Source organism: Ceratotherium simum, chromosome 1, assembly GCF_057802395.1.
Source record: "Ceratotherium simum simum isolate JZ-2026a chromosome 1, ASM5780239v1, whole genome shotgun sequence".
Lineage (NCBI taxonomy): Eukaryota > Metazoa > Chordata > Mammalia > Perissodactyla > Rhinocerotidae > Ceratotherium > Ceratotherium simum.
Window position 1 is genome coordinate 37,076,138 of NC_141900.1, and position 25,941 is coordinate 37,102,078.

Here is a 25,941-nt window from a genome sequence, read left to right on the forward strand (position 1 = left end):
ATTGAATGGAGTTCTCATTAAGAATAATAAACCCTTAAAATGCTTAAAGCAGTACAACAAAACACAAATTATTTTACTGAGGATAAACACATGGCTCCTAGAAAAAAATAAAATCCAGGCTGCCCCTGAAAAATCCCAAAAGTGGCTATATATAGTATATTGTGATAAGCAAAGAGTGTGTGAGGGAAGGATTTACTCCTCTCCTTCAAAATGAGATGATAAAGGAGTAATACTTTAGGCTAAAGGTTCAACAACCCTCTGAAAAATTACATAAAAATTTAAAAATTATGAGGAATGATCCAATTTATGTATATAAATATTTATAGTGTATATATGCATACAAGCACATATTTACATATATTATAAGTAGGGTGGTTATTTATCAAAATGCTAATAGTGGTTATCTTCCAGTAAGTAGACTATGAGTTTTTTGTCCTTTTTCTTTATTCATATTTTCAAAAATTACTACTATGCATATGTATTTGTATATTTAAAATCAAAAGTCAATAACAACTCTTAAGGGACCCAAATGGTGACCTCATTAAGTATAGATGTGGGCCAGAAAATGTGCTGCTATAGTAAGTATGTAGTTAACACCTGTCTCTAAAAGAAGCTTAGCAGGTGTCCTACCCTGCCCGATCACCTTCATCTCCAAACTCAGATATAACCATTTAGCTGGAGGGTTCTAGGAGCTTTTTGTACAGTGGTGCACACCCATTGAAATCACCTAAGGAGCTTAAATACCAATGCCTGGGTGGCACCCCCTAGAGACTGATTTAATTGATCTGGGATGTAGCTTGGCCAATGGGACTCTTTGAAGTTCTCCCAGTTGTTAAATGTACACCCAAGGTTGAGAACCTCTGTTTTACAGGAAACTTAAAAGAACACTCTTGTTTTTCAGTCCTTTAATTTGTATTCTGTTGAAACTGTTACTACCCTGTACAAAGCTTGAACAAGTAGGTATTATTTTCAGCTGTTTTTTTAGAGCTACGTTTTAATGTCCAGCCTGCCAGTGAGTTAATTGGGTAACATGATAGACTTGTATTCTACCTCTAAGTTTTCCTCCCTCTAGTCTGTCTTCCACACTGTCACAACAGTTAATTTTCTAAATTGAAAAGTAGTTATGTCACTGCCCTGAATAAAAGCCTTTAATTATCTGTTCTTTACAGGTTAAAGTACAAGTTTCTTAGCCTGGCCCAAACTTGTTTCCAGTTTGATGTCCTGTTAGTCCAACACTAGAGACCCTGGACTCCATCCATACTCACCTTCCTTGAATGGGCCTTTTATTTCATACCTGCCTTTGCATACGCTGTTTGCTTTGTCACTAATTTTGATCATAGTTCAAGAGTAGATTTAGAAACATTGGAATGGAATGAAGCTAGCATTTATTCAGCACACTAGCCAAAGACTGTGGTAGGTACTTTGAATAAAGTAGCTCTTATAATCCTCACAACCATCCATAAGAAATGGTCATTTTCCTTTACTGTACGAATCGGAACCTGAGGCTTTTAGAGGATAAATAACTTGCTCAAAATTATATGGCTAGGGTAGGCAAGTATGAGATTTCAAACTCCAGGTCTAGTGATTATTTTTCCATGTCGTTTTTCCACCACCTGCCTCACACTGCTTCAGTAGTAAATGCCCATATGATAATTATCATAACCTCTTTTCCAAACATAGTATTGCATAAACGTTTGATGTTTTCAGCCTTGTTTTGAATTCTTCTTAGTAGAAAGGAAATAAATGTAATGATCTTAAGGTAGAATAATTACTATTTCCATTGTTCTGTGTATAATCAGTTATAAGCAGTTTTATTAGTTTGCTGTGACTATCTGATTAATCAGTGAGTTGTGTAGTCCTATATATTTACATTTTAAAAATCTTTGCTCTGCTGTCTTTGTAAGTACTGAGCAGTTTCACTTTTCCTTTGCTATAATTTAATACCTACCTATTCTGCAGTTTTTATTTGAGCCAAATTTCCTACATTTTCACTATCACAAATTGGCTGAGTCACATTTATACATAATTTATACAGAAATTTAAGTGTATTCAACCATTAAATTCAGTCAAGCTCATTTCCTGCCCATGTGAAGAGGAAAATTGAAAAGCCCATCTATGTAAATAACTTTTATAGTGCAAAGTGCAGCCTGTGAAACCTTAACTGTCTCTGTGCGGGAAAATGTCACAGTTTAACAATAAGTTAATAGGCAGTGTTAAAAATTTGAGGGTTTTTTGGCTAAAATAAATTTGGTAAAATATAATATAGTTGATTCCCTTACATATGCTTCCTAGATTTTATTAGTCTTCCTAGATATTGTTTCTTTAGGATACTGCTTCATAATTATTGTTTTACAATCTAATTTGATAATTTTTCCTCCATTAGAATGTGAAGCATGTCGCAGAAGCATTCAAGACGTGGCTGAAGGGGGAAGGAAAAAAGTGCCACTGCCTATCAGAAAAAAAACCAAAACAAAACATGGGAAATACAACCACCAAATTCCGTAAAGCACTCATCAATGGTGATGAAAACCTGGCCTGCCAAATATATGAAAACAACCCTCAGCTAAAAGAATCCCTTGATCCAAATACATCTTATGGGGAGCCCTACCAGCACAATACTCCATTACACTATGCTGCTAGACATGGAATGAATAAAATATTAAGGTAAGTATTACTGTGAAACAGCATAACAAATTGGTGAAAGAGGAAAAAATTCCTGATCTTTGAAAATATACTTACATATGTGCATGTTATATGGTATTGTGGTGAATTAAACTTTCTAAAACTGAATATGCCTAAATTAAGCGTGATTTTTTAGTTATGCCTAAATTAGACCAAAAGTTTTAATAATGAGGTTGGTTCACATGTTCTTGTTGCTGTAAATATATTTTGATCCTCAGTATGTTTCACAGTATGATTTTTAGATAATAGTATAGTATTTAATTTATAACATTGCGATTCTAGAAAAGTACTTGTCAGCTGTCAAAAAATTTCAGGGAATGGTGCCTACAGCAAAGTTCTAAGCTCTGATTAGCTAGTTTAAATTGAAAAACATGCTTTTGCTTTATCTAGTCATGATCAAGTTTGAGTTTCTTTTGATAGGGTTCAGTTGCTTGAAAAGACTTTTCTAAAAGCAAAACATTTACTTAAAACTGAAAATACTAAGAAACTTTTTAAAAAACCTCTTCAACAAGAAAGCATTAGTGACAGCAAATATATTTATATGAAGATTCTTACCTAATTACATGGGAATTAAATTTGATAATTGCTAGCTTATAAAAGGAAAGAAGCAAAAGACAGAAAAGTAGTTCTAAACAAATTTAGTTTTTAGAAGTAGATCATGCAGCTATGGAAGTCTGATGCTAGAAGAGAAAGAAAGGAACACTTCTTTGCTTACACAGTGAAATATAATTCTTAAATCAATATTCAAAGCTTTTTACAACTTGACAAAAAACTTTCAATGTTTTTCATATGTCTTCTTATACAAATTGTTCAAATGAAGCTCCTCTTGGTATCCCTGAAACATGCCATGTGTGCTGTCTGCCATGTCCACGCTGCTCTCTCTACCAGGAGTATCCCCCTTCCCCATCCTCTCAGCTTTCTCTGTCTTATCTAAATCGTGCCCTTCCTTCAAGATCCTGTACAGGCTTTATCTGTCTTCTTAGCCTATTACAACCCATAGGAACCTCAATCTTTTTTTTAACTTCTATGGCTCTTTTTTGTTTGTTTGTATTACTTGTTTGGTGTACACTATCTCATTATATTTTATAACTTTGTCTATCTTCTCCCTGCCTACCTAAATTACAACTTTTTTAAAGTACCTTCTTTGTACTTCTACCATCTAGCATAGTATCTTACACAAAGTAAATAAAAGTTTTATAAAGTAATTGCACAAGTAAATATTTTTATGATCAGGATTTGTGAATGAGAAGGCCATAAATAATTTAGGTCATCCAGACCCATGACTTTATCAGGTAAGTATTTCTGTAACCTCTTAAAAATAGAATAAGTATTCCTTGACTTAAAAATAGGTATTTCTGTAACCTCATATTTTTGTATTTATCTTTTATTTCTATTTCTCTAAAAATATCTACTTAGAAGCCACCTCCAACTCATCTTGTTTGAAATTTTGTATTTTTCCTTCCAAAACTGGGTCACCCAATGTTAATGACACTAATATATTGTGCTTATATAATAATGGCAAACATATTGTGGGCTTACTGTTTTCTAAGCACTGTTAACAGTGCTCTACATGCATTGTCTCATTTAATCCTCATTACAGTTCTTTGAGGTGGTTTGTTATCGGCACTTTAGAGGTGAGAACACTGAGGCATGGAAGGGTTAAGCAACTTGTCAGAACTCTTGCAGCTTGTAAGTGGCAAAGCTAATTGCCCAAGGAGATGACTGATGGCTTTAGGCTTTTAACCACTGAGATGTACAGCCTCTCACCTCTACAGTCAGATAAACTTAGGTATCAAAGCTACTTAAGCCACTTATTAGCAAGGCAAGTTACTTAGTCACTCTAGACTTCAGTTTCCTTATCAGTAAAATAGATATCTACCTCATAGAGCTTGTGGGACAATTAAATCAATTAGTGTGTTATGTATCTATTATGCTGCCTACCATACAATACGTCCTCAATAATGTTACTTCTTCTCACCTCTATAACCCTAAATGTCTTCAAGTCTCCCTGACTTACTCTTCTCCTTTACCTAACCTTCTACTAATATAGAGTCTTATCTATTGAATTCACTTCTTTCCATCCCCATTGCCCCAAGCTTATTTCACTCTTATCAACCCCTGCTCCCAATACTGAAAATATTAGACTCCCAAATGTGCTTTTTGCTAGTCTTTTCCTCTTCTAATCTCATGTCCAGATTAATCTTGCTGAAGTATAGCCTTTTCAATGTTCTTTCTATCGTGAGAAAACTATAACAATACCCTATTGTATGCATTATTCTGTTGGGGGTCCAAAGCTCTCTTTGCTCTCCTTCTACCTAGTTATCTATGCTTCTACACAGTTAGCTCTCCTTATTCTCTAACCTGATCTTATCAGTCAAACTGGTTGATTGACTTCCCTCTTGCTTTCCCCACCTTTAGAAATGCCACCCCCTTAGCCTTATTCTTGTTGCTCCTTGGTTCTCAAATGTCTTCTCTCGTTTCTAATTCTCTGTCGTAAATCCTAACTTGGTTTCTGCCTTTTTTATGAATGCATCCCCAAGTACTCTGACCTCAAGAATTCTTTCTGTTCTCTGAAATTGCTACAACTTAGATTTTAAACCGTCCTATCATTATTAAACTCGTCTTCTCCACTAGATTGTTGATATCATAAATACAATGCTGGACACTTATAAATGTTCTCAATAGATTAACTGTTGATTGCTTAATCTATTAAGGCTTTCTTTTTTTTTTTTTTTTTTTAAAGATTTTATTTATTTTTATTTTTTGCCCCCAAAGCCCCAGTAGATAGTTGTATGTCACTGCTGCACACCCTTCTAGTTGCTGTATGTGGGACTCGGCCCCAGGATGGACAGAGAAGTGGTGCCTCGATGCGCACCCGGGATCCGAACCCGGGCTGCCAGCATCACAGCGTGCGCACTTAACCACCAAGCCACAGGGCTGGCCCAAGGCTTTCTTTTTTGAAGTTGAACATTTTCAGTAAGATTACAAAACTGTTGCTTTAGCTTCCTAATATTGAACACTCCAATAATATTTAATATCAGATCTTGTTACATGATTAATTAAAAATTGCTTGGAATACCAAGTAAAATGTATTTCTCTATTATTATAACTAAGGTAATATGTATATTTTAACATAAAAGAAACCAAGTAGCAAAATATTTTTTAACCATTTATAGTGTAATTTATAAATATATACTTTATAAAATTGGAAAACACTATATAGGAAAGTCACCTAGTCCAGTGATTTTTTAAGTGTGTTCTGAGGACTCCTGGATCCTGAGATTCTTTCAGGGGTATATGAGGTCAAACTATTTTTTTTTTTTTAATTATACTAAGATGTTACTTGCCTTTTTCACTGTGTTGATGTTTGCAGTAATAGTGCAAAAACTGAAAGATAAAACTACAGACACCTTTATATGAATCAAGGTAGTGGCACCAAGCCTTACTAGTAATCATTGTGTTCATCACTGTCAGGCACTTGCAGTTTAAAAAAAAGAAAGCAAGCCAGTTTCACTTAAAAATGTCCTTGATAAAGCAATAAAAATTATTAATTTTAATTAATCTCCATCCTTGGGTACACATCTTTTTAATATTCTATGTGACAAATGGGAAGAATGCATAAAGCACTTCTGCTGCATACTGAAGTGTGATGATAGCTTTGAAGAGGAACACTTGTACCAGTGCTTGAGTTACGAGTTGAATACTTGCTTTTTCATGAAACACCATTTTAAACTAACCACACCAAAAAACTATGGTTATTCAGACTGGGTTACTTGGCCAACATTTTCTTGAAAATGAATTAAGTGAGCCTATCAATTCAAGGAAAAATTGACAGTATTTGTTGCTAATGATAAAATTTGAACTTTCAAGTGAATATTAGAATTTTGGAAAACTCATATTCACTGCCTTCAACTTGACTGCTTCCTAATCCTTAGAAACTATTCTGATAAGATTGATGGTGTTATAACCTAATGTGATTTTTTAAAATATTATATAATGAAATGTGACAACATCTAGAAGATCTACATAACTCAGTGAATCAGTATTTTTCAGAAGATCAGTATATGATTTTTTTTTTTTAAAGATTTTGTTTATTTACTTTTCCCCCCCCAAAGCCCCAGTAGATAGTTGTATGTCATAGCTGCACAACCTTTTAGTTGCTGTATGTGGGACACAGCCTCAGCGTGGCCAGAGAAGCGGTGCGTCGGTGCGCGCCCGGGATCCGAACCCCGGCCGCCAGCAGTGGAGTGCGCGCACTTAACTGCTAAGCCACGGGGCTTAGCAGTGGAGTGCGCGCACTTAACTGCTAAGCCACGGGGCTGGCCCAGTATATGATTTTTTAAAATTATGTATGGGTAAAAGATTTATTCAAAATGCAAGGTGGACTAATGGATTTTAATGTAACAGAACACAAAAAGTTCATTGATATGATTTCAGATTCTACGTTGCAACTAATATTTAAGAAATGGCCACTTGTTGAATTTTTGGTGTAGTATCAAATATGAATATTCACAATTATCTGAAAAGGCTGTTTTGTAACTATATAAAGGCTAGATTTTCTAACTAGATAAAGGCTGGATTTTCTTCATATACGTAAACCAAAGCAATGTAGTACAACAGACTGAATGCTATAAGAATCCATTTTTCTTCTATTAGCCAGACATTAAAAGAAATTTGTAAACATGTAAAACAATGCCATTCTTCTCACTTAATTTTTTAAAAAACATAGTTATTTTTCATTTTAAGATGTTGGAAGTGTCTGATATGTAATGGGTTTATTTTTTTAATGAATAAATATTTTTAAAATTTCTGTTTTAATTTTTAATATGGTAAGTATCAATATATATAACCCACATAAACAAAAGCTCTTAGGAATCTTCAGTAGTTTTTAAAGTTGTAAAAGGGTCCTATGACCAAAAAGTTTAAGAATTACTGATCTGGTCAATATTCTTGGTTCCTCTAAGCAGGGATATATCTGTCTGTCACCATCATTTGGTTATCATTCTATTGAATGAGAATTTAAAGACCTACAGAAAAGGTGACTGTATATTCTTTTACTTACAATTTGGACTACCTTTATGATATATGAATACCAATTAACTTTATATTTTTTAAACTTTCAACTTCAGCCTAAAGTGTTTGGGCATTTTCTTTTTTCTTTCTTTAATTGTTTGCAGATCAGTGGCTCATAATTTCTTTATTAAAGCCTTTAACATTCTGTACTAGAATCAGAAGTTACTTTATTGTTTTTCTTTCCTAAGAACAAGCAACTCTAATTTTTTTGATTTGTGTATTCTTTTTTTTTTTTTGAAATTTATTTAGATAGTGCTTAGAAAATCACAAATCAAATTATTTTAAATGATTAGTTGCTTTTGGAATTAAGAACTTACTCTTCTTAACACTATGTCATGTAGAATAGGGATAAATAGCATTTACTCATCAGCATTAAGTAAAATAGCAACTCTATTTTAACTATATGTGTTTTAAGTAGCTTCAGATATTTCACTGAATTTAACCTTGCTAAACTTTCTACTAAGTTGTTGGCCGTTATTTTCTCATGCTGCGTCATGTAATCTGGGGTACCTGCCTGCCAGCTTCAGTACAGACCCTGGCTCAGCTTGGCTAGGTTCCTAATACATGACATATGTGAGTAGACTAAGGTAGATATACCTCCTCAAGGACCTAGTAGCCATAAAGTAAAGCACTCATTTGGAATAAGACCTTGATTTTATCCTCAATTCCTTTAGCTTTATGGTACCTGCAGCGGCAGCTGTAACTTTCCTCTCTTCTTAGGCACAATAAAATAGTCAAAGAAGAGAAGTTTACAGTTTAGCAGCTAGTTTGTATCCATAGCTCTCTGAACCCAAATGCTGTGTGTTTACATTATACCACATCACAGTGCCTCTTTCATGGGAAACTAAATCTATAGTCATAAACAGTTACTACTTAATGTAGCAAAAAGACCGCTGGACTTTTCAGTCAGTGTGTTCTAGTTTGGATGTACAGTTCATTAGTTGTATCTTGGAAAAGTCATGTATGAAATAGGGATTATAATATTTATTCCTTACTTAGATTTTTACAAAATAGCTTCTTTTGCTTCTTTGGAAATAAAAGGGGCCTGTCTTTTGGTATAAATAAAATATAAAATCTTTATTAGAGCATGTCTTTATTGGAGCATATATTAATTACAAGCTTTGAGAATTAGAGTTTCCAATTATTATTATTATTTTTTTTGTGAGGAAGATTGGCCCTGAGCTAACATCTGTTGCCAATTGTCCTCTTTTTGCTTGAGGAAGATTGTCCCTGAGCTAATCTTCCTCTCTTTTGTGGCAGTCTTCCTCTATTTTGTACGTGGGATGACGCCACAGCATGGCTTGATGAGCGGTGTGGAGGTCCATGCCTGGGATCCAAACCATCGAACCCTAGGCTGCCGAAGCAGACTACATGAACTTAACCACTACACCACCGGGCCGGCCCCAGAGTTTCCAATTATTGATTTCTGTTTTTTGACTCTTTTATATTTCAGGAGTTATTAAGTTCTTTTAAATGGATTGAAGTGCAGTCCTCTCCCAACCCCCCTTGCGTGCAAATCCCACAGGGCAGGGACTTAATCTGTTTTCTTCACAATATGCCTAACTTTTAGAATAGTACCTGGCAAATAACAACTGCTCAATAAATATTTGTTGCATGAAAAAGAAGGTTTAAAAGGAACTGATGGTGTATGTATATGTTAGTGTCTGAGAATAAGAGTGTTATGGCAAGAAATTGAGGCTCTGGGAGAGAAGACTGTTATTTTGGAGGGAGCTCAGTTGAATAGGAGATGATAGTGGAATATGTAAGAGAAGGGGGCCTATAAGAAGTTAGAATATGGTCTAGAGGTCAGATGAGAAGTCAGACAGGGTGATAAAGCGTTAAGAATTATCACAGAAGTAATAGTACAAGCTCTTTGAGAGAAACCATGATTCTGCCACCACTGCCTATAATTTGGGTTCTGATAATACTTTACAATTTACAAAGTATTTTCACAGAAACCGTTGAAAGATAAATGTCTTTGAGAGTAGGTGTACTCTCTGAAAGGGAGGAATGTGTATGGAGAAGAAAATGGATTCAAGAACTGAATTTGCTTCCAATAAGGGTGTAGGAAGTAGAGCCATCATCATGGGTAAAAGAGAAGTTGTACTGATAAAAACTGAGAGATATTGAAAAGGTGTGTAGTTATGGAAACCAAGGTAATAGAAAGTATAGTAACCATGTAAATGAATAGTCAGCAATTTCAGGTTACAAGCAAAAATTAAGGACAATGATGAAGAATTTAGCTCTTAGGAAATTCCTGGTGATGTGAGAGAGTGCAATTTCAGTATAATGATAAGAACAGAGTCACATCGAAGTGGAGATTGAATGTAGAAGAAATAGAGGTAGCACTTACTAGCCATTTGGGAATTAACAGTGAAAGAATCTAGAAAAACAGATGGCTTCTGGATGGGTTAAAAATCCCTAATGAAAGGGACTTTTTTTCAGGTTACTATTTTCCTTACTCCATCCTGCCAATTATCTCTTGTCCCTGTTCTAGAATTAACCTTATGTGCATATCGTAAAATATACTTCATAATTACTGACATACTTAGAGAAACGGGCCTATCTAAAACTTACATATCGATTATATATTTATTATTCTGTTTATGCATGCATGTAAAGTAAGGAAGACTCTACTTTTGAATTTAAACATGATAGAAAAATAGTTATGTGAATCAATAAAATTAGAGTATCCAGCTTTATAGTTTTAGCACAAAATGTTTATGCAAGTATGGCACTATGTCTAATAAATTTGAGAATCTTTCCTGAATAAATATGTATAAAGAAGCTATTTTAATACTTTAATCTCAGAATAATAAACTGTTTGGTTTGATTAATCGGAGTCTGGCAAATTGGATGTGAGAACAAAATTATCTCACTATCTCTTCTTTGTATTGGGAAAGACCTAGAAATGTTTAATACGAGAGAAACAGAGAAAGAGAGAGATCCCTCCATGTCAACTGACATCCTTCCAACTTGCATTAAATTCCATGGTGAGAACAACGCGAGGTTTCCTGACCAAACTAAAAGAGAGAATAAATGATATATTGGAAATGGGGATAGGAAAAGCTGGATAAATGTGGTTGCCCAGAATCTTATAGAATTTGAATTAATTTTTATAATTTCTTACTAAGTTAGAGGTTTAAGAAAATGATATCTTTTTTTGTTGTTAATAATAATACCTCTTGGAAGAGGTTTTAATCTTGAACAGATTTTTAGAGTATGATTTTAATTTCAGTTATCCATTATAATTCAACCATTATAAATACAGGGAAAAATGATTGGGAATTTTATCATCAGTTGTTGACATAGGGAAAATATATATTTTCCTTTTTGTTAGCTAATTAGCAACATTATGATTATATAAACATATAAAACTACCCACGTTCCTGCCTCTGTTAAACAACTGTTAGAATTCTTCTATGTTCCCTTCTAGTTTTGGCTATAAACATTCACAGACAGACTTTTTAATGACTTGATTATAATTTTCTATTATATAGATATACCATGATTTATGTTTCCCATTTCTCCTATAACCAGACATTTAAGTGATTCCAAATTTTTCATTTCAAACTAATACTATTTATTGAATATCATTGTTCTTATAGATTTTTCTTTTAAGCTATTTCCTTTAGGATAAATTCCCAGGAGTAGGTTTACTAGGTCAAAGGATATGAACCGTATGTTAGTTGTTAATGAGCTATTATGTAACATGCCCAAAATTACACAGCTGAAAAGTGACAGAACTGGGATTAGAGCCTGGCATTCTATACTAGATGCCATGTTCTTGACCTTTCTACTACACTGCTGGCTTGAGAGATCTAGAATGCTGTCTATAGGAGATCCCCAATGCCATGTCACTGATCTAGATCATAAAAGTAATATGGATTCAGTTTATCAAAATTATACCAAGCATCTGCTATGTGTCTGACACTTTGTTGGGGATTCAAGAAAGAACAGGATATAGACACTGCCTTAAAAGCCTATAAACTAAGTGGGAGAAGGGAACAGATAAGTAAGAAAGTAACTATGATTAAACTGATGAGTTAGTATGTATTTAGGATGCTGTGTGAAGACAAAGAAGGGAGTGGCCAAACTCAACTGGAAGAGAGAGCCTAGTGTAGAGAGGCTTCTAAATAGGGTTGGGTTTGTGTAGATGGTCTGGGTCAGTTCCTAGAAAACCGAGTTTCAGAGCCATCAATGAAGAGCCTACACATGTACTGCAAGGATCAGAAGGCTATAAAGGTTATGTGGGACTGTAGAGAAAATATGCACAGTTAGGGCTTTCTGAGCAGATTTTACTGAAACTTGTGACCTGGACTAAAAGACAAGCCTTGGAAGTTAAACGGTGACTGAATAGAGATTGAGGACTCCAGAGATTTCCTTCCCAGGAGATACATGTTTACCTTTGAAGGGGAGTGAAGAGTGGATGAGACCTGAGACCATGGAGACATTGCCTAAGCTGTAGAATTTGGAGATGCTAGTCTTATCTTCACCGTAAGAGACCTCTTTTACACTCCAAAGAGTAGGAACCCAAGATTTTTCCCTAGGACAGTTTGTTTACTCTCACGGATAGGTTGTTTTCCCCCCTGTCTCCAGAGGAGAGGAGGTCTGTTATATAAGCCTCCCAGAGTCTTATTTTCAAGGTTCCTTGCTGTATCAACCTCCTATTGCTGCAATAACAAATTATCACAAACTTAGTGGCTTAAAACAACACAAATTTATTATCTTAAAGTTCTGGAGGTGAAAAGTCTGAAATGGTTCCACTGGACTAACCTCAAGATTTTGATAGCACTGCATTCCTTCTGGAGGCTTGAGGATAGAATCTCTTCTCTTCCCTTTTCCAGCTTCCAAATGCTGCCTGCATTTCTTGGCTTGTGGCCCCTTCCTCCATCATTAAAGGCATCTTCCAATCTCTCTCTGCCTCTGACCCTCCTGTCTTCCTCTTGTAAGGACTCGTGATTACATTGGGCCCACCTGGATAATCCAGGATAATTTCCCTATGTCAGGAATTTAATCACATCTGCAAAGTCCCTTTTACCATGTAGGGTAGTGTAATCACAAGTTCCAGTGATTAGGACATGGACTTCTTTGGGGTAGGAGCGTTATTCTACCTACCACAGTCGCCTACAGTGCAGACCCCAATACTTGGAGGATGACGTCGGATCTGGCTCTGATTGCATTGCCCCAGTGGGAAGTTGGGATATGAGGAATCGGCATGGTTATTATAAGTAATAGTAATTCACTTGTTCCTACTCCAGAGACCTCATGTCTACTTTCAGGACAATTCAAATAAATGTAGGTGCTAAAACCTAATAGGCTGGTTTGAAGGGCTGTACTGCTGAGCTCTCCAGAGTCTTGAATGATAAAAGGGGAGAGATCCAGAATTGTTCTAAAAATTGTCTGGAACCTTCTACTGCCTTAGGACTTCTTCCTCAGTCTTTTCCTCATAAGAGCTTTCCAGCTTGGCTAACTCATTCAAATTGAAGAGTCCATGCTAGTTCTTTTATGGTGAGAGCCGTGTGTTCTGTCAGAGCCGTGTGTTCTAAGCTAAAACTAACCTAAGAGCAATCCAAATGTAACTAGGATTTAGGGTTTGGCTCTGCTCTCTTCCCATTGCTGTTCTGGACTTGGACATAGGAGTGCTAATGATATCAGCCCTCCACAGTAAATGTAGGTACTCATTTTCAGATATGGGGCTTGTATGCCCATTTCATAGTGTATATGTGTGTTTTCTAGTATAGAGTGACTGTATTATAGCAGAGTTTTTTCCAGCTCATTTTCCAATATCCTATTATAGCCACTGAATTGGCTCAACTATTAATCCTATGATCCTAGCTCAAGGATATATTAGGAGCTGGGTACAATCTTCCGATCTGCATTTGGCAGTAGTTAAGGCAGCTCACCTAGACCTATCATTGGTAAAGGCTACCGTCTTGGAATTAGATATTGGTCTTCTAGAACTAACCACAACTTACTCCCCTCAAGAAGTATTATTCTGTGTAAATATATGCCTTATTATTTCAAAGGCTAGCCGATGAATTTCAGCTAGAGAAATTTTTCCTAGATTTAAAATTTACACATTACTTGCTGTGCTTATATCTTTGTCACCATCCTTATTAAATGAACATATAGTCAAGAGAAATAGGGCAGAGCAATAAGGAAGAAAATAGTTGGTGTGGAATGTTTAAGAATGTACCCTCAGCATTCATATTATTGACATGTTAGTCTCTAAGTTGGGCTCTAGTCTAGCCCTTTCTGTGCCTTTCCTTCCTCCTGTCCTTCCTTTTCTCTTGTCTTCCTTTTTTCTTCACTTTACCTTCATTCTCCCTTCCTTTCCCTTCATATCCCTTCTTCTCTTCTTTTATTTGCAAATACTGTAAAGATATTCAACTTTGTTTTTCTTAGTGTTATTATTCTAGAATGGAGTTTTTTATAACTGTAGGAATTAGTCATTCACCCTATTGTGAAACAATACTTGAATAGAAATTAGATTAGCAGCTAAGAAGGAGAGTTTATCTTTTAAATTTCTTATCTTTCTGTGTATTCTTATTTCTAAGTAGGAAAAAACTGGTTTTCATCCTTCCTTTCCTTTACCATTTTAGGACTTTTCTCTTTGGTAGAGATGGAAATCCAAATAAACGGAATGTGCACAATGAAACATCTATGCATTTGTTGTGTATGGGACCTCAAATTATGATATCTGAAGGAGCCCTTCATCCTCGCTTAGCACGCCCCTCAGAAGATGATTCCAGAAGAGCAGATTGTCTGCAGATGATCTTAAGATGGAAAGGAGCAAAACTTGACCAAGGCGAATATGAGAGAGCAGCTATTGATGCTGTTGATAACAAAAAAAACACACCCCTGCACTATGCTGCTGCCTCAGGGATGAAAACCTGTGTAGAGGTAAAACTTCATTTTTTTGATATTCTGCATGGTAAAATTTGTGTCTTGGTAATAGGTAATAGTCAATGTTTGTTTTGCTTATCTTAACAGTTAATTTAACTAGTCATTTTTGTCCCTTTTGTGGTTCTGAAAGAATCTATACCCCTTTTAAATAAAGTCGTTTCCTTATTTTAGGGAAAGATTAAAAACAAACCCACAGTTAACCAGTGGGAATAAGATGAATCTTGGGAGGGGCCGGCCCCATGGCTTGGTGGTTAAGTGCTTGCGCTCTGCTGCTGGCGGCCCGGGTTCAGATCCCGGGCGCACACCGACGCACCACTTCTCCGGCCATGCTGAGGCCGCATCCCACATACAGCAACTAGAAGAATGTGCAGCTATGACATACAACTAACTACTGTGGCTTTGGGGGGAAAAAATAAAATAAATAAAATCTTTAAAAAAAAAGATGAATCTTGGGAATAAAATGAAATCAAGAGCAATTAAAAATTTGCTAGCACCCTTGACGATAACAATCGTCAATTAAACACTATCGTATTGAGAATAATAGTTTTATTAGAGATATTGTTCCACTTTTTTGCTGATTCTTAGTAGCTAATTTATAAAATTTATACATATTGGATATAGCAAATCTTGGCAAGTGAGACCTATAGCTGTGTTATCCAGAATTGATCAGTTCCCTAAGCAAGGGATAAATATTAATGAATACATTTATTGAGGTCTTTTAAAAAACATTTGGAATTTTAAAATTCTGTTTAATCTGCATTAAAGTGCTCCTGAATACTATATTTGAATTTTTCTATATATATATTTCACCTTAATGTATGTATAATATCTAACAACAGGGTTAGATAAAATCAGCCATATAATATAGGATCTTAACTAAGCTAAGAAATCACTCCTCTTCATAGTGTCATCACCACTCTACATACAACAGAACATATTTTTCTCAGCTACATTCATGTCAGTCCACATAGAAGTTCTTTTGTGTAGATGTATTTAATTATAAGTGGGGAGTATTATAGATTGAATCACAAAGTACCTACATTACCAAAAATGTAGACCTTTATTTGAAAAGCATTGATCTAATCAGATTAAAATATATATCTGAAAATTAAGTATTTCCTTAATGTTATTCATTTATATATACTTTATACTTCTAAATTGATAAATATACCAAAAAATATGAATGCCCTTCATTTACTTACTTTAAAAGATTACAGCCATTTGTATTTCTTTAGTATATCTGAAGTGTCAATTCTTTTCACTTCTAGAACCCTTCTGATCTTATATTTTGTTTACAGCTATTATTTGTGATACTTGTTAATCTTTTCAAGTCTTTGTCATTTCATCTCTTGGGTTTGTGTCACCTTTGCCCACTAGTTAGTTAGTGACGGTCATTAACTTGAAACTATTTTTTTAAGCAATGCTTTCTAACATTGATTCACAGTGTGGTAGAAGGATGTCCTAGGATTTCAAGGGGAGGGGGCCTATTGGCAGATTTCCTAAGGCTTTTTACGCAAGTCTTACTGTATATTGTTCTATGCCCACCTCCTATGAAAGAATCCCTGCTGTAGTGACTCACCATTATTGATGGGACTGTATCATATTTCTCAAGCGAGTTAGAGTAGAAAATAGCTTATTCTTTTTTTTTTTTTTTTTTTTTTAAAGATTTTATTTATTTATTTTTCCCCCAAAGCCCCAGTACATAGTTGTCTGTCATAGCTGCACATCCTTCCAGTCGCTGCATGTGGGACGCGGCCTCAGCATGGCTGGAGGAGTGGTGCCTCGGTGCGCACCCGGGATCCGAACCCGGGCCGCCGGCAGCGGAGCGCACGCACTCAACCACTAAGCCACGGGGCCGGCCCAAATAGCTTATTCTTGATAGTAGTAATAGTGCTCTTAAGTTGCTGCTTTAATATCTTGCTTCCAAAAATTTTCTATAAGCATTGCTTTAGTTGTTGGTTTTGAAGTATGTTTACAATGACATGCTTATTAAATTGTTTGAAAAAATTGAGTATGATGTTTTTACCAGCATTATTTTTTGCTCAGTGAAGGAAATTAGTGCCAGGTTTATTCTGAACTATCTGACAGGCCTGATGATTTGCTTGGTGTGAATGTTTATGTATGTTTTAACTGTTTGATCTGTCAGCATATCATATTCCATAAACCATACCATTTGATGACTGTTTTCATTTTTCTGTATTCAGAGGAGCTTTTTGACAATTTAAAACATCCCAAATAGAACCTTATAAATACCTTGGTTGCATTTATTCTAGTTTTCATCAACAAATTTCAGCATACCATTTTACCCATATAAAGCTATCTTTAATCTCTTATATATACTTGACTGTACACTTGCCCAGCCTTAGGCCCTGAATGAGTTTTGATAATGCTTACTGTTAATTAAACTAGAAGAGTTTCCTGGGGAAGTATACATTAATTAATTACAGAGGCCTTATTATGTTTTCTAGTACTAGTTCATAAAATAAATACATTGAAATATATAACCTGCTATATAATTGTACTTCTTAGAGTACTAGTCTTCAGGTATCTTCACGTGGTGTCATACTCCTTTGATGAACAGAAAGGCTTAGACTTCTTTTATAAAATTTACTGTCATGAGTAATTTAAATGTTTTTTTCCTAAACTACTGATTTGTCTATGTCATTGTTTTTTGTCTTTGGCCATAAGAATAATTATAATAACTAAAATTTGTATAATGTTTTCTAGTTTTCATAGTGCCGTAGTGGTGCCAAGCATGATATAAAGGGTTTGGGTTGAGTAAGAGTGTTATCAGATATTTATTAATTTTTTCATAAAGCTTAGAGATCATAGTATGGTGGAATGAGTACTGGTTTCTCATCTTGGTCCTCACTATGACTATGTGTAGAACCTTAAGTGAGTCATTCAACCTCTTTGAGATTATCAGTCCCAGCCATCCAAGATGAAACTATTACAATGATTTCGAAAGATCTCTTTTAGCACTAATTTTATGTTAATCTATGATTGCAGTAAAATATATCCCATTTTCAGTGTCTAGTCTTTAAGATTAAATTGATTATTTTATTCTATGTTAAGGGCGAGCTTTTTATTGTTTTTTTAACACTTAAGGACTTATATCTATGGAAATATTTCTTCTCTAGTTGTTGAAAATTTTTTTTTCTCTGTATGTTTATTTAAGGACAGAGTTGATAAACATCAGTTGACAATTTCATATGTGCATTTAATGATTTAAACAGATAGTTTCCTGTGACGTTATTTTTAACCATAGAAATGAAATATTTACTTTAAAACTTCCCCTTCTTCCTATAATAATTGTGTTCCATAGTAAGCTAAAGGGACACACACACACACACACACGCAGAACGTAACATAAAAACCTCTTAGAGTTCTTCTGGGATCTTCCAGGTGTAAAGGTATCAATGGCTGTATATAGGATATTGCAATGGAATATCTAGCCTTGAAGTTTCTCATGCTATGTTGCTGCCTAGTTGACTTCCTCATATGGATATTCCAACAGTCTCTCAAATTCAGCATTTCCAAAACTGTACTCAGTCTTCTCTACTCACTAGCTTCTCCTCTTGACTGCTTTGTTTCTATTAATGATGCTACCATTATCCCTATATCTAGTCTTAATACCTGGATTTGCCTTGGATTGGTTTTTGGGGTTTGTTTTGCACAAAACTCATGCCACTCATTTGCAGAATAGAGCTCTTCCTATCTCTTTGCCAGCCCCTCTTTTTTATCTCTCTTGGCCACTCTCTAACACCAGGTGCTTATATTGAATCCTCACTTTGATGTATTTTTCAGAACTTCCTTAAGTAGGAAAATCTGGAGTTTCACAAATATCAATCATTCAAAACTGCTGTGAGATAAAAGTAACGCAAAGAGAAGTGAACTGCAGTTGTTTGAAAATTAGAAATGCTTATATGTTAAACCTTTATTAAGGACAAACCATAAATAAAGCCCCTGTAATTCTAAGTTTTTCGTATTTCAAAGAATTATTCCAAGGGTCAACAAACTTCTTTCGGTGAATGCCAGATAGTAAATATTTTAGTCAACTGCTCAGCAACGCTGTCATAGCCTGAAAGTAGCCACAGACAATACGTAAACAAATGAGCACGGCAGTATTCCAATAAAACTTTGTTTATGGACACTCCCTCTTGAATTTAATATAATTTTCACATATCATGAAATATTCTTTTGATTTTTTTCAACTATTTGAAAAAGGTAAAAACAGTTTTTAGTTTGTGAGATATATAGAAACAGGCGGCAGGCTGGATTTGGCCTACGGGCCTTAGTTTGCAGTGGACCCGTACATTATGCACTCCGCACTTCAGAAGCTTATTCTGAATATATAAAATAACATTATCAACATGTAGCAAGTCCTATATGCTTTCATGATAGGAAGAACTTAAAAAATACTATGTAATGGATGCCCAGCACGTTAAGAACAAAACTCCATTAAAACATAAATTTAACAAGAATTTAATACAATAAAATAATACACTTTTTTCTCAGTTGCTGACAGTTTTTGTTTTTCTACTTTAGAATAGAGATGAACTTTGGAGAGGAATGATGGGTTAGGTCTATTAGCATGGCCCAATTAAAAGTCTAGTGATTTTTCTCCCCTTGACAGACTTCGCTAGAGCAAGCCTAGTCATTAGGCCTCATTTTATTTGTATTAGTGCTTCGCCTGTCATAGTGATTCAATAAATGGTTGATGTGACAGAGGTTGTTCTTGTTTTGGATAGTACTTCACTTTGTGAAAAGCATTTTTTAAAATGAGTATTATTTTAGATGTTTCCTATGTGCCCCTGTCCTACCTGCTTATTCAGAGCTTTAAGTGTAGCTGCTTATTGTCAGATCAAATAGAGGTCACTAGAAAACCAAAGGTGCTAAGTCATGCTTTTCCCTTTACAGCCACAGAGCCTATTTGACACTTTGGCAGCCATCAGAGCATTTCACACTTCATTGAAAAGCCATAAAAACCATTCACAGGTCAGATTGAAGAGTTTTACTTAATTATATTTTGTTTTTAGCACCTGGAGTTTTAAAACTGTGAAAAGAATACAGAAATTGTAGTCCCAGCTCAGCAACTGAGTAACTTTGCCAATCTGGGCCTCAGTTATCAAATTTTTTTTTGTGAGGAGATCAGCCCTGAGCTAACATCTGCCAATCCTCCTCTTTTTTTTTTTTTTTTCTAAGGAAGACTAGCCCTGGGCTAACATCTGTGCCCATCTTCCTCCCCTTTATTTGGGACTCCGCCACAGCATGGCCTGCCAAGCAGTGCATCAGTGCACGCCTGGGATCCGAACCGGCGAACCCCGGGCCGCTGCAGCGGAGCACGCGCACTTAACCACTTGCGCCACCAGACCGGCCCCATCAGTTATCAAATTTTTAATCAAGAAATTTATGATCTCATTATTGCCTCCAAAACGTGATGATGCTAAGGGCTATATTAATTATTTAGGCAGTAACCGTTATAGGCATTGAAGGGAAAGAAAGATCATTTTAATTTTACTTATCCTGGAAGATTTCATAAGTAGTAGTAAGATTTGAGTGGGTAAGATTTCATTTTAATTGTTTGGAGGAGGCTACTCAAAATGTGGCCCTCAGACCTGTAGCATCAGTAACTCCTGGGAGCTTGTTATAAATACAAATTCTTGGGCCCATCGGACCTCCAGATTCCAAATCAGAATCTCTGAGGGTAGATTGTAGGAATGTTTTAAGCAACTTCTCTAGGTTATTTGTTTACATGTTAGAATTTGAGAAGCACTGTTCTAGTTCTCAAACATATGCAGATTGAGGTATTTTGTGGAGGACTAATAAGACAGATGACTTAAAATGAAGGCCATACCAAGTAGAAAACACTAAATGCCAAGGTCAAGAATTTAGGGTTCGTTTATAGAAAATTGAGCCATTGAAAATTTTTGATTGGAAAGGCGCTATTATGAAAGCAAATATAGTAAGGTTAGCCTTCTGGTTGTAATACAGAATAGATTTGAATGGGGGTACTTCTAAAGCAGTGTTTCTTAAAGGCTTGCTACACAAAGAATGATGCTCAGACTGGCATTGGCATCAATCATTTGGGAACTTGTTGGAAATGCAGAATCTCAGGCCTCAACCCAGACCAACTGAATCTGAATCTGTAGTTTAACAAGATCCCACGGTGATTCATATTCACATAAAAGTTTGAGAAGGCCTGGCTTAGAGCATAGTCCGTGGGCCACCTACAATGGAATCACCTGTAAAAAGTACATATATCTAATCCCCACCCCAAGTCCCCCTGATGTGACTACCAGGCTACCCAGATGATTCTTACACAATTTGAAAACCTTTGTGCTGGAACAGTGGTTGTAACCATGGCTGCACAAAAAATCCCATAGTGTAGACCATACCTCAGACCAAAAAAATTGGAATTTCTGAGGGTGGACCCTAGACACTAGTATTTTAAACTTCTCTAGATAATTCCAGTGTGCAGCCAAGGTTGAAAACTAGTGTATTAGAGGGAGTGATAGGAGTTAGAAGATTATTGCACTAATTCTGGTGTGAGCTCATAAAGAGCCTGGATTTGTGTGGTGATATTGGAAATGGAAATAAGGAGGCAGATGCAAGGGACATTGTGAATACCTGGTGGCATCTGGTGACTTGGTCAGTTGATACAAGAAAGCAAGGGAGAGAAAGGTCAAAAATGATGGAGGCTTTAAAATGTTAATATTAACAATGGTGAGCTATCTTTGGATGATATAATTTTCTCTCTTTGATTTTTTCCCATTTTCATAACAATCTGCTATGATATCTATAATTAGAGTAAAATAAATTAACTTTATTTTTAAGTAAAATGAGCCTGGTTTTCAACCCGCGTCACTTTGAAGCTTGCTAACAATTAACAGACATTTAAAATGTGAGATGAGGTGAAGGAATTGGTTGGAAGGAAAGGAGAATATATGGAATGTTCATTTAGAAGGATTGAGGGCCGGCCCCGTGGCTTAGTGGTTAAGTGCGCGTGCTCTGCTGCTGGCGGCCCGGGTTTGGATCCCGGGCACGCACCGACACACCGCTTCTCCAGCCATGCTGAGGCCGCGTCCCACATACAGCAACTAGAAGGATGTGCAACTATGACATACAACTATTTACTGGGGCTTTGGGGGGAAAATAAATAAATAAATAAAAATTAAAAAAAAAAAAAAATAGAAGGATTGAGATTCAGGTCTTAGATTATCCACATGAAAGGGTATTCAGGCTATTGAAAATTAGGCCTAACTGGGAATAAAGAATATAGGTTTAGAACTGAGTGTTATATGCATAGAGTTGATAACTAAAAGCAAGATAAGGTATAGATGAGAAATCCAAGGAAATACTTTAGATTGCAGATAAAATTACAAAGTTAAAGTCACAGCATCAATTTGGAGAATACCTATGTTTAAAGAGAATTAGAACAAGAAGTGTCCTATAAAGAAAACAGCAAAAGCAGAGAAGAGAACCAAGATAATACAGTGTCAAGGATGCCAAGAGAAGAATTTCAAGGAGAGGAGATAGCCAAGTGACATGCTGCAGAAAGGTAAAGGAATTAGAAGACTGAGAAAGGCTGTTGGATTTGAGAGGTATTAATAACTTTCAGGAATATTGTTTTAGTGAAATGGTCAGGGTAGAAGTCAGATTGCTGGGAGTAATTGAATAATTTGCTGAGGAAGTGGAGAGACAGAGGGTGTCAGTCACTAATTTGAGAAATGTGGCTGAGAAAGAAAGGAAAGTATTAGGAAAAAAGTAGAACGACAGAATTAATACAGGGGATCCCAGTACCAGGAGCCACTAGAAAGGCAGAGAGTAAATATGGAGACAGTAACAGAGTGCTCAAGGTCATACAGGAAACAGACGATGAAATGGTAATTTTACAACTACAGTATACTTTAAGAATCATCTCTTTTTTTTTACATCTTTTCTCAAGATTACAGGTGTACCTCATTTTATTGTACCTCACAGATACTGCATTTTTTACAAATTGAAAGTTTGTGGCAACCCTGCGTCAAGCAAGTCTATAGGAGCCATTTTTCCATCAGCATTTGCTTTCTTGGTGTCTTTATGTCACATTTTGGTAGTTCTCGCAATATTTCAAAGTTTTTCATTATTATTATATTTTTTATGGTGATCTGTGATCAGTGATCTTTGATGTTACTATTGTAATTGTTTTGGGGAGCCACAAACTGCGTCCATTGAAGACAGCAAACTTAATCAAGAAATGTATGTGTTCTGACTGCTCCCCTGACTAGGCCTTTCCCTGTCTCTCTCCCTCTCCTCGGGCCTCCCTGTTTGCTGAGATACAACAATTTTGAAATCGGGCCGATTAATAACCCTACAATGGCCTCTAAGTGTTCAAGTGAAAGGAGGAGTGGTGTCTCTCTCCTTTAAACCAAAAGCTAGTGGGCCGGCCCCGTGGCTTAGTGGTTAAGTGCACGCGCTCTGCTACTGGTGGCCCAGGTTCGGATCCCGGGCGCGCACCGACGCACTGCTTCTCTGGCCATGATGAGGCCGTGTCCCACATACAGCAACTAGAAGGATGTGCAACTATGACATACAACTATCTACTGGGGCTTTGGGGGGAAAAAAAAAGGAGGAGGATTGGCAATAGATGTTAGCTCAGAGCCCGTCTTCCTGAGCAAAAAGAGGAGGATTAGCATGGATGTTAGCCCAGGGCTGATCTTCCTCACAAAAAAAAAAATAAAATAAAATAAATATTCAGTCTTCCTTGCTTGAGATTGAAGAAAATGATACTTAGTTAGGATGCTTTGGTTGAAGTATTTAAAAACTACCTCTTCAGGACCAGATGTAACTCCCTATTATGTAAAAGCAAAACACTTGACTTTATGCAGCAATAATTGAACAGATGTCTCCACCTAGTACATCTTTCACTTACTGGTGTTTCCAACCTTATGCCCCAAATGTCAGCAAGGTGAAATAACTTTTCTAAGAAGTACTCCACCAATGTCAGGCAGTACTGCTATTAGCTAGATTCTATGCCAAAGGTAGCATACATGCTGATTTTCCTTGCCAAGACAAATGCTACAGACATGGACCCTCCATTCTATCACCAATTATGAGTTTCTCTGCAGATGCCAGTGGCAGCAGTGAGATACAGGTCTTTGTGATCCCCTCACCCCCAGTCCCGTCAAACTCATTTGACTCCTTTCGAAGATAGATTACCAGTCAAGGCAAGAAATCTCACTGAAGTTCTAAAAATGGTCAACAGTGATTCTCAACACTGACTTCTCACACATCTCTTCACACACCCATTCTTTTTTTAAACTCCAAAGTTTGCAGTCTACACTCCGGCATATCCTTTTAAGAAGGTTCCCCTTACCAATATTCTGGAATAGCACAATCTTTCAAATTTTGTTGTCTTTGCTTTTGTTAAAGACGAGGGCTTTAAGTTCAAGATGATTTATCTTGTTTGCTAATATTTAGAATCTCTTCTATAGTAATATCCGTTGTGAAAGTAAATCAAATCATGGCTTGGAAAGCTATCCCAGTGTGCACTTTAGAAATCATTTTCTACTACTCTGAATAAAGAAACAAAGAATAAAGTCAGCTCTCTTAGTTCTGTAGCAGTCAGAAGCAAATAGTTTATTTTGCGTTTAGGTATGGGATAACCTATAAGCAGAAAGGCTAAAAACAGACCCTGCTATAGGTATGATAAGTCTATGGACTTACTGCAAGTCCCCAATATTGAGTAGATTAGGTAATATAAATATATCAATTTCCACAGCCCTGTAGATTGTACTCTAGGGTCATTGCTTGTCAAAATTCTTTGTGGTAAGAATCTCCTAGAGATCAGAATCAGATTCTGATTCACAGGCCTGGAGTGGCAGGGGATTGGGTGGAAATGCTGAGATTCAGCATTTTCAACAAACTCCCAGATAATACTGCTGCGTCCCCAGATCACACTGACTAAAAAGGTTCTAGGTGGTAAATAGCAGCTGTTATGACCTTGCCCTCAGGCTCTACAGGTGGCTGCAACAGTGATTGCTTAGAGCTATGTTAGCTAATTTTTTTCTGTAAAGGGCCAGATACAAAGGATAAGTATTTTGAGCTTTGTGGCCACAAGTCAGTGTTTTATATTCTTCTTGGTTTGTTTGTTTGCTTGTTTTTACAACTTGAAAAAAAATGTTAAACCATCTTAGCTCTAGGGCATTCCCTTGGCCTAGAGCAAGAAGCTGAAGCCATATCCATTGGGGTTGTCAAGTTAGCCCATGGCTTCCAGGCCTAGCGTTGATATAAGTCCCCTGTTTTGTCAGGCCGCTTGGGATGACTAGAGGAACCATAAGGATTCCAGTTCCAAAAGCAATAAAGGAACTTTACAAGAAGCTGTATGTGTTTGTTGGAGGGAAGCAAGATAAAATTATTTGGAAGAAAATGTAAAGCTACCATTTGATTAACCCCCATACAAAATGAAAACCTATAAAAAGTATTCACATTTAGGTCGTAAGTCAGATCTGGGCAGAACTTTATGGTGGACCCAGGATGCATTTTCTTCTTTAATTTATGTGATCATCCTATTCTATGTGTCAGTACAATATCTAGTCACGGTTAAGAACTTGGTCAGACTCTTGTCTTAATCCCAGTTCTGCTGCTTACTATCTGGGTAACTTTGGTCAGGTTACTTAAATTTTCTGAGACATCATAATATACCTGTCACATGGGGTTGTTAATGTTAAATAAGAATGTGAATTTAAAGTACTTAGCATAGTGCTTGGCACTTAGAACTAACACTCAGTAAATGGTGGCCGTTACTATGTCATTATGGTCATGACTGAATCCTGTAAAAGAATCAGCTGCATGACTCTTTGTCAGTCTGTCCTTTAGGGTTGTCCTAAATTATAACCCTCATGGCATTCATGTCATTCATAACGTCTCTGCAGACATAATGTGGAAACTTGAACCTACAGCCCTTTGTAACAACATATTTAGTGTCCGCAAAACCAGCTGAAACCTCAATAGTGAACAAGTCAAGTCGCTATTCCATATATTTTTAAAGGTGGGATTTCTTTGGGCCAAATCCCACCTTTAAAAATTGAGAGATTGTTTGATAGAGTATCTTCTCAACATGGCTATCAATAGCTGTTCCTATCACTTATTTTGAGGAATATTGAAAATAGTTTTGCTTCAGTGGCTTACTCATCCTAATTTCATTTCAATGTTTGACTGGATAATGAATGATACAAATGAAAGCTTTTGTCTGCCATGTCAGGACATCCAGGTATTAGAGGTTAAAGTAACAAT

At 36.2% G+C, this 25,941-nt stretch overlaps 1 protein-coding gene across 4 annotated transcripts in view; it reads left to right on the forward strand.

Moving 5' to 3' along the window:
* Nucleotides 1-25,941, forward strand: part of ANKIB1 (ankyrin repeat and IBR domain containing 1) — a 138,646-nt gene that overhangs the window by 49,304 nt on the left and 63,401 nt on the right. For 3 of the 4 annotated variants that reach the window (XM_087419490.1, XM_014788164.2, XM_014788163.2), the window contains 2 exons: nt 2,384-2,664; nt 14,361-14,661. In XM_087419490.1, coding sequence (XP_087275616.1) covers nt 2,384-2,664; nt 14,361-14,661 — 582 coding nt within the window. Of the gene's footprint in view, nt 1-2,383; nt 2,665-14,360; nt 14,662-19,551; nt 19,663-25,941 lie in introns of those variants that run through there. The other variant, XM_087419594.1, reaches the window with a different exon arrangement.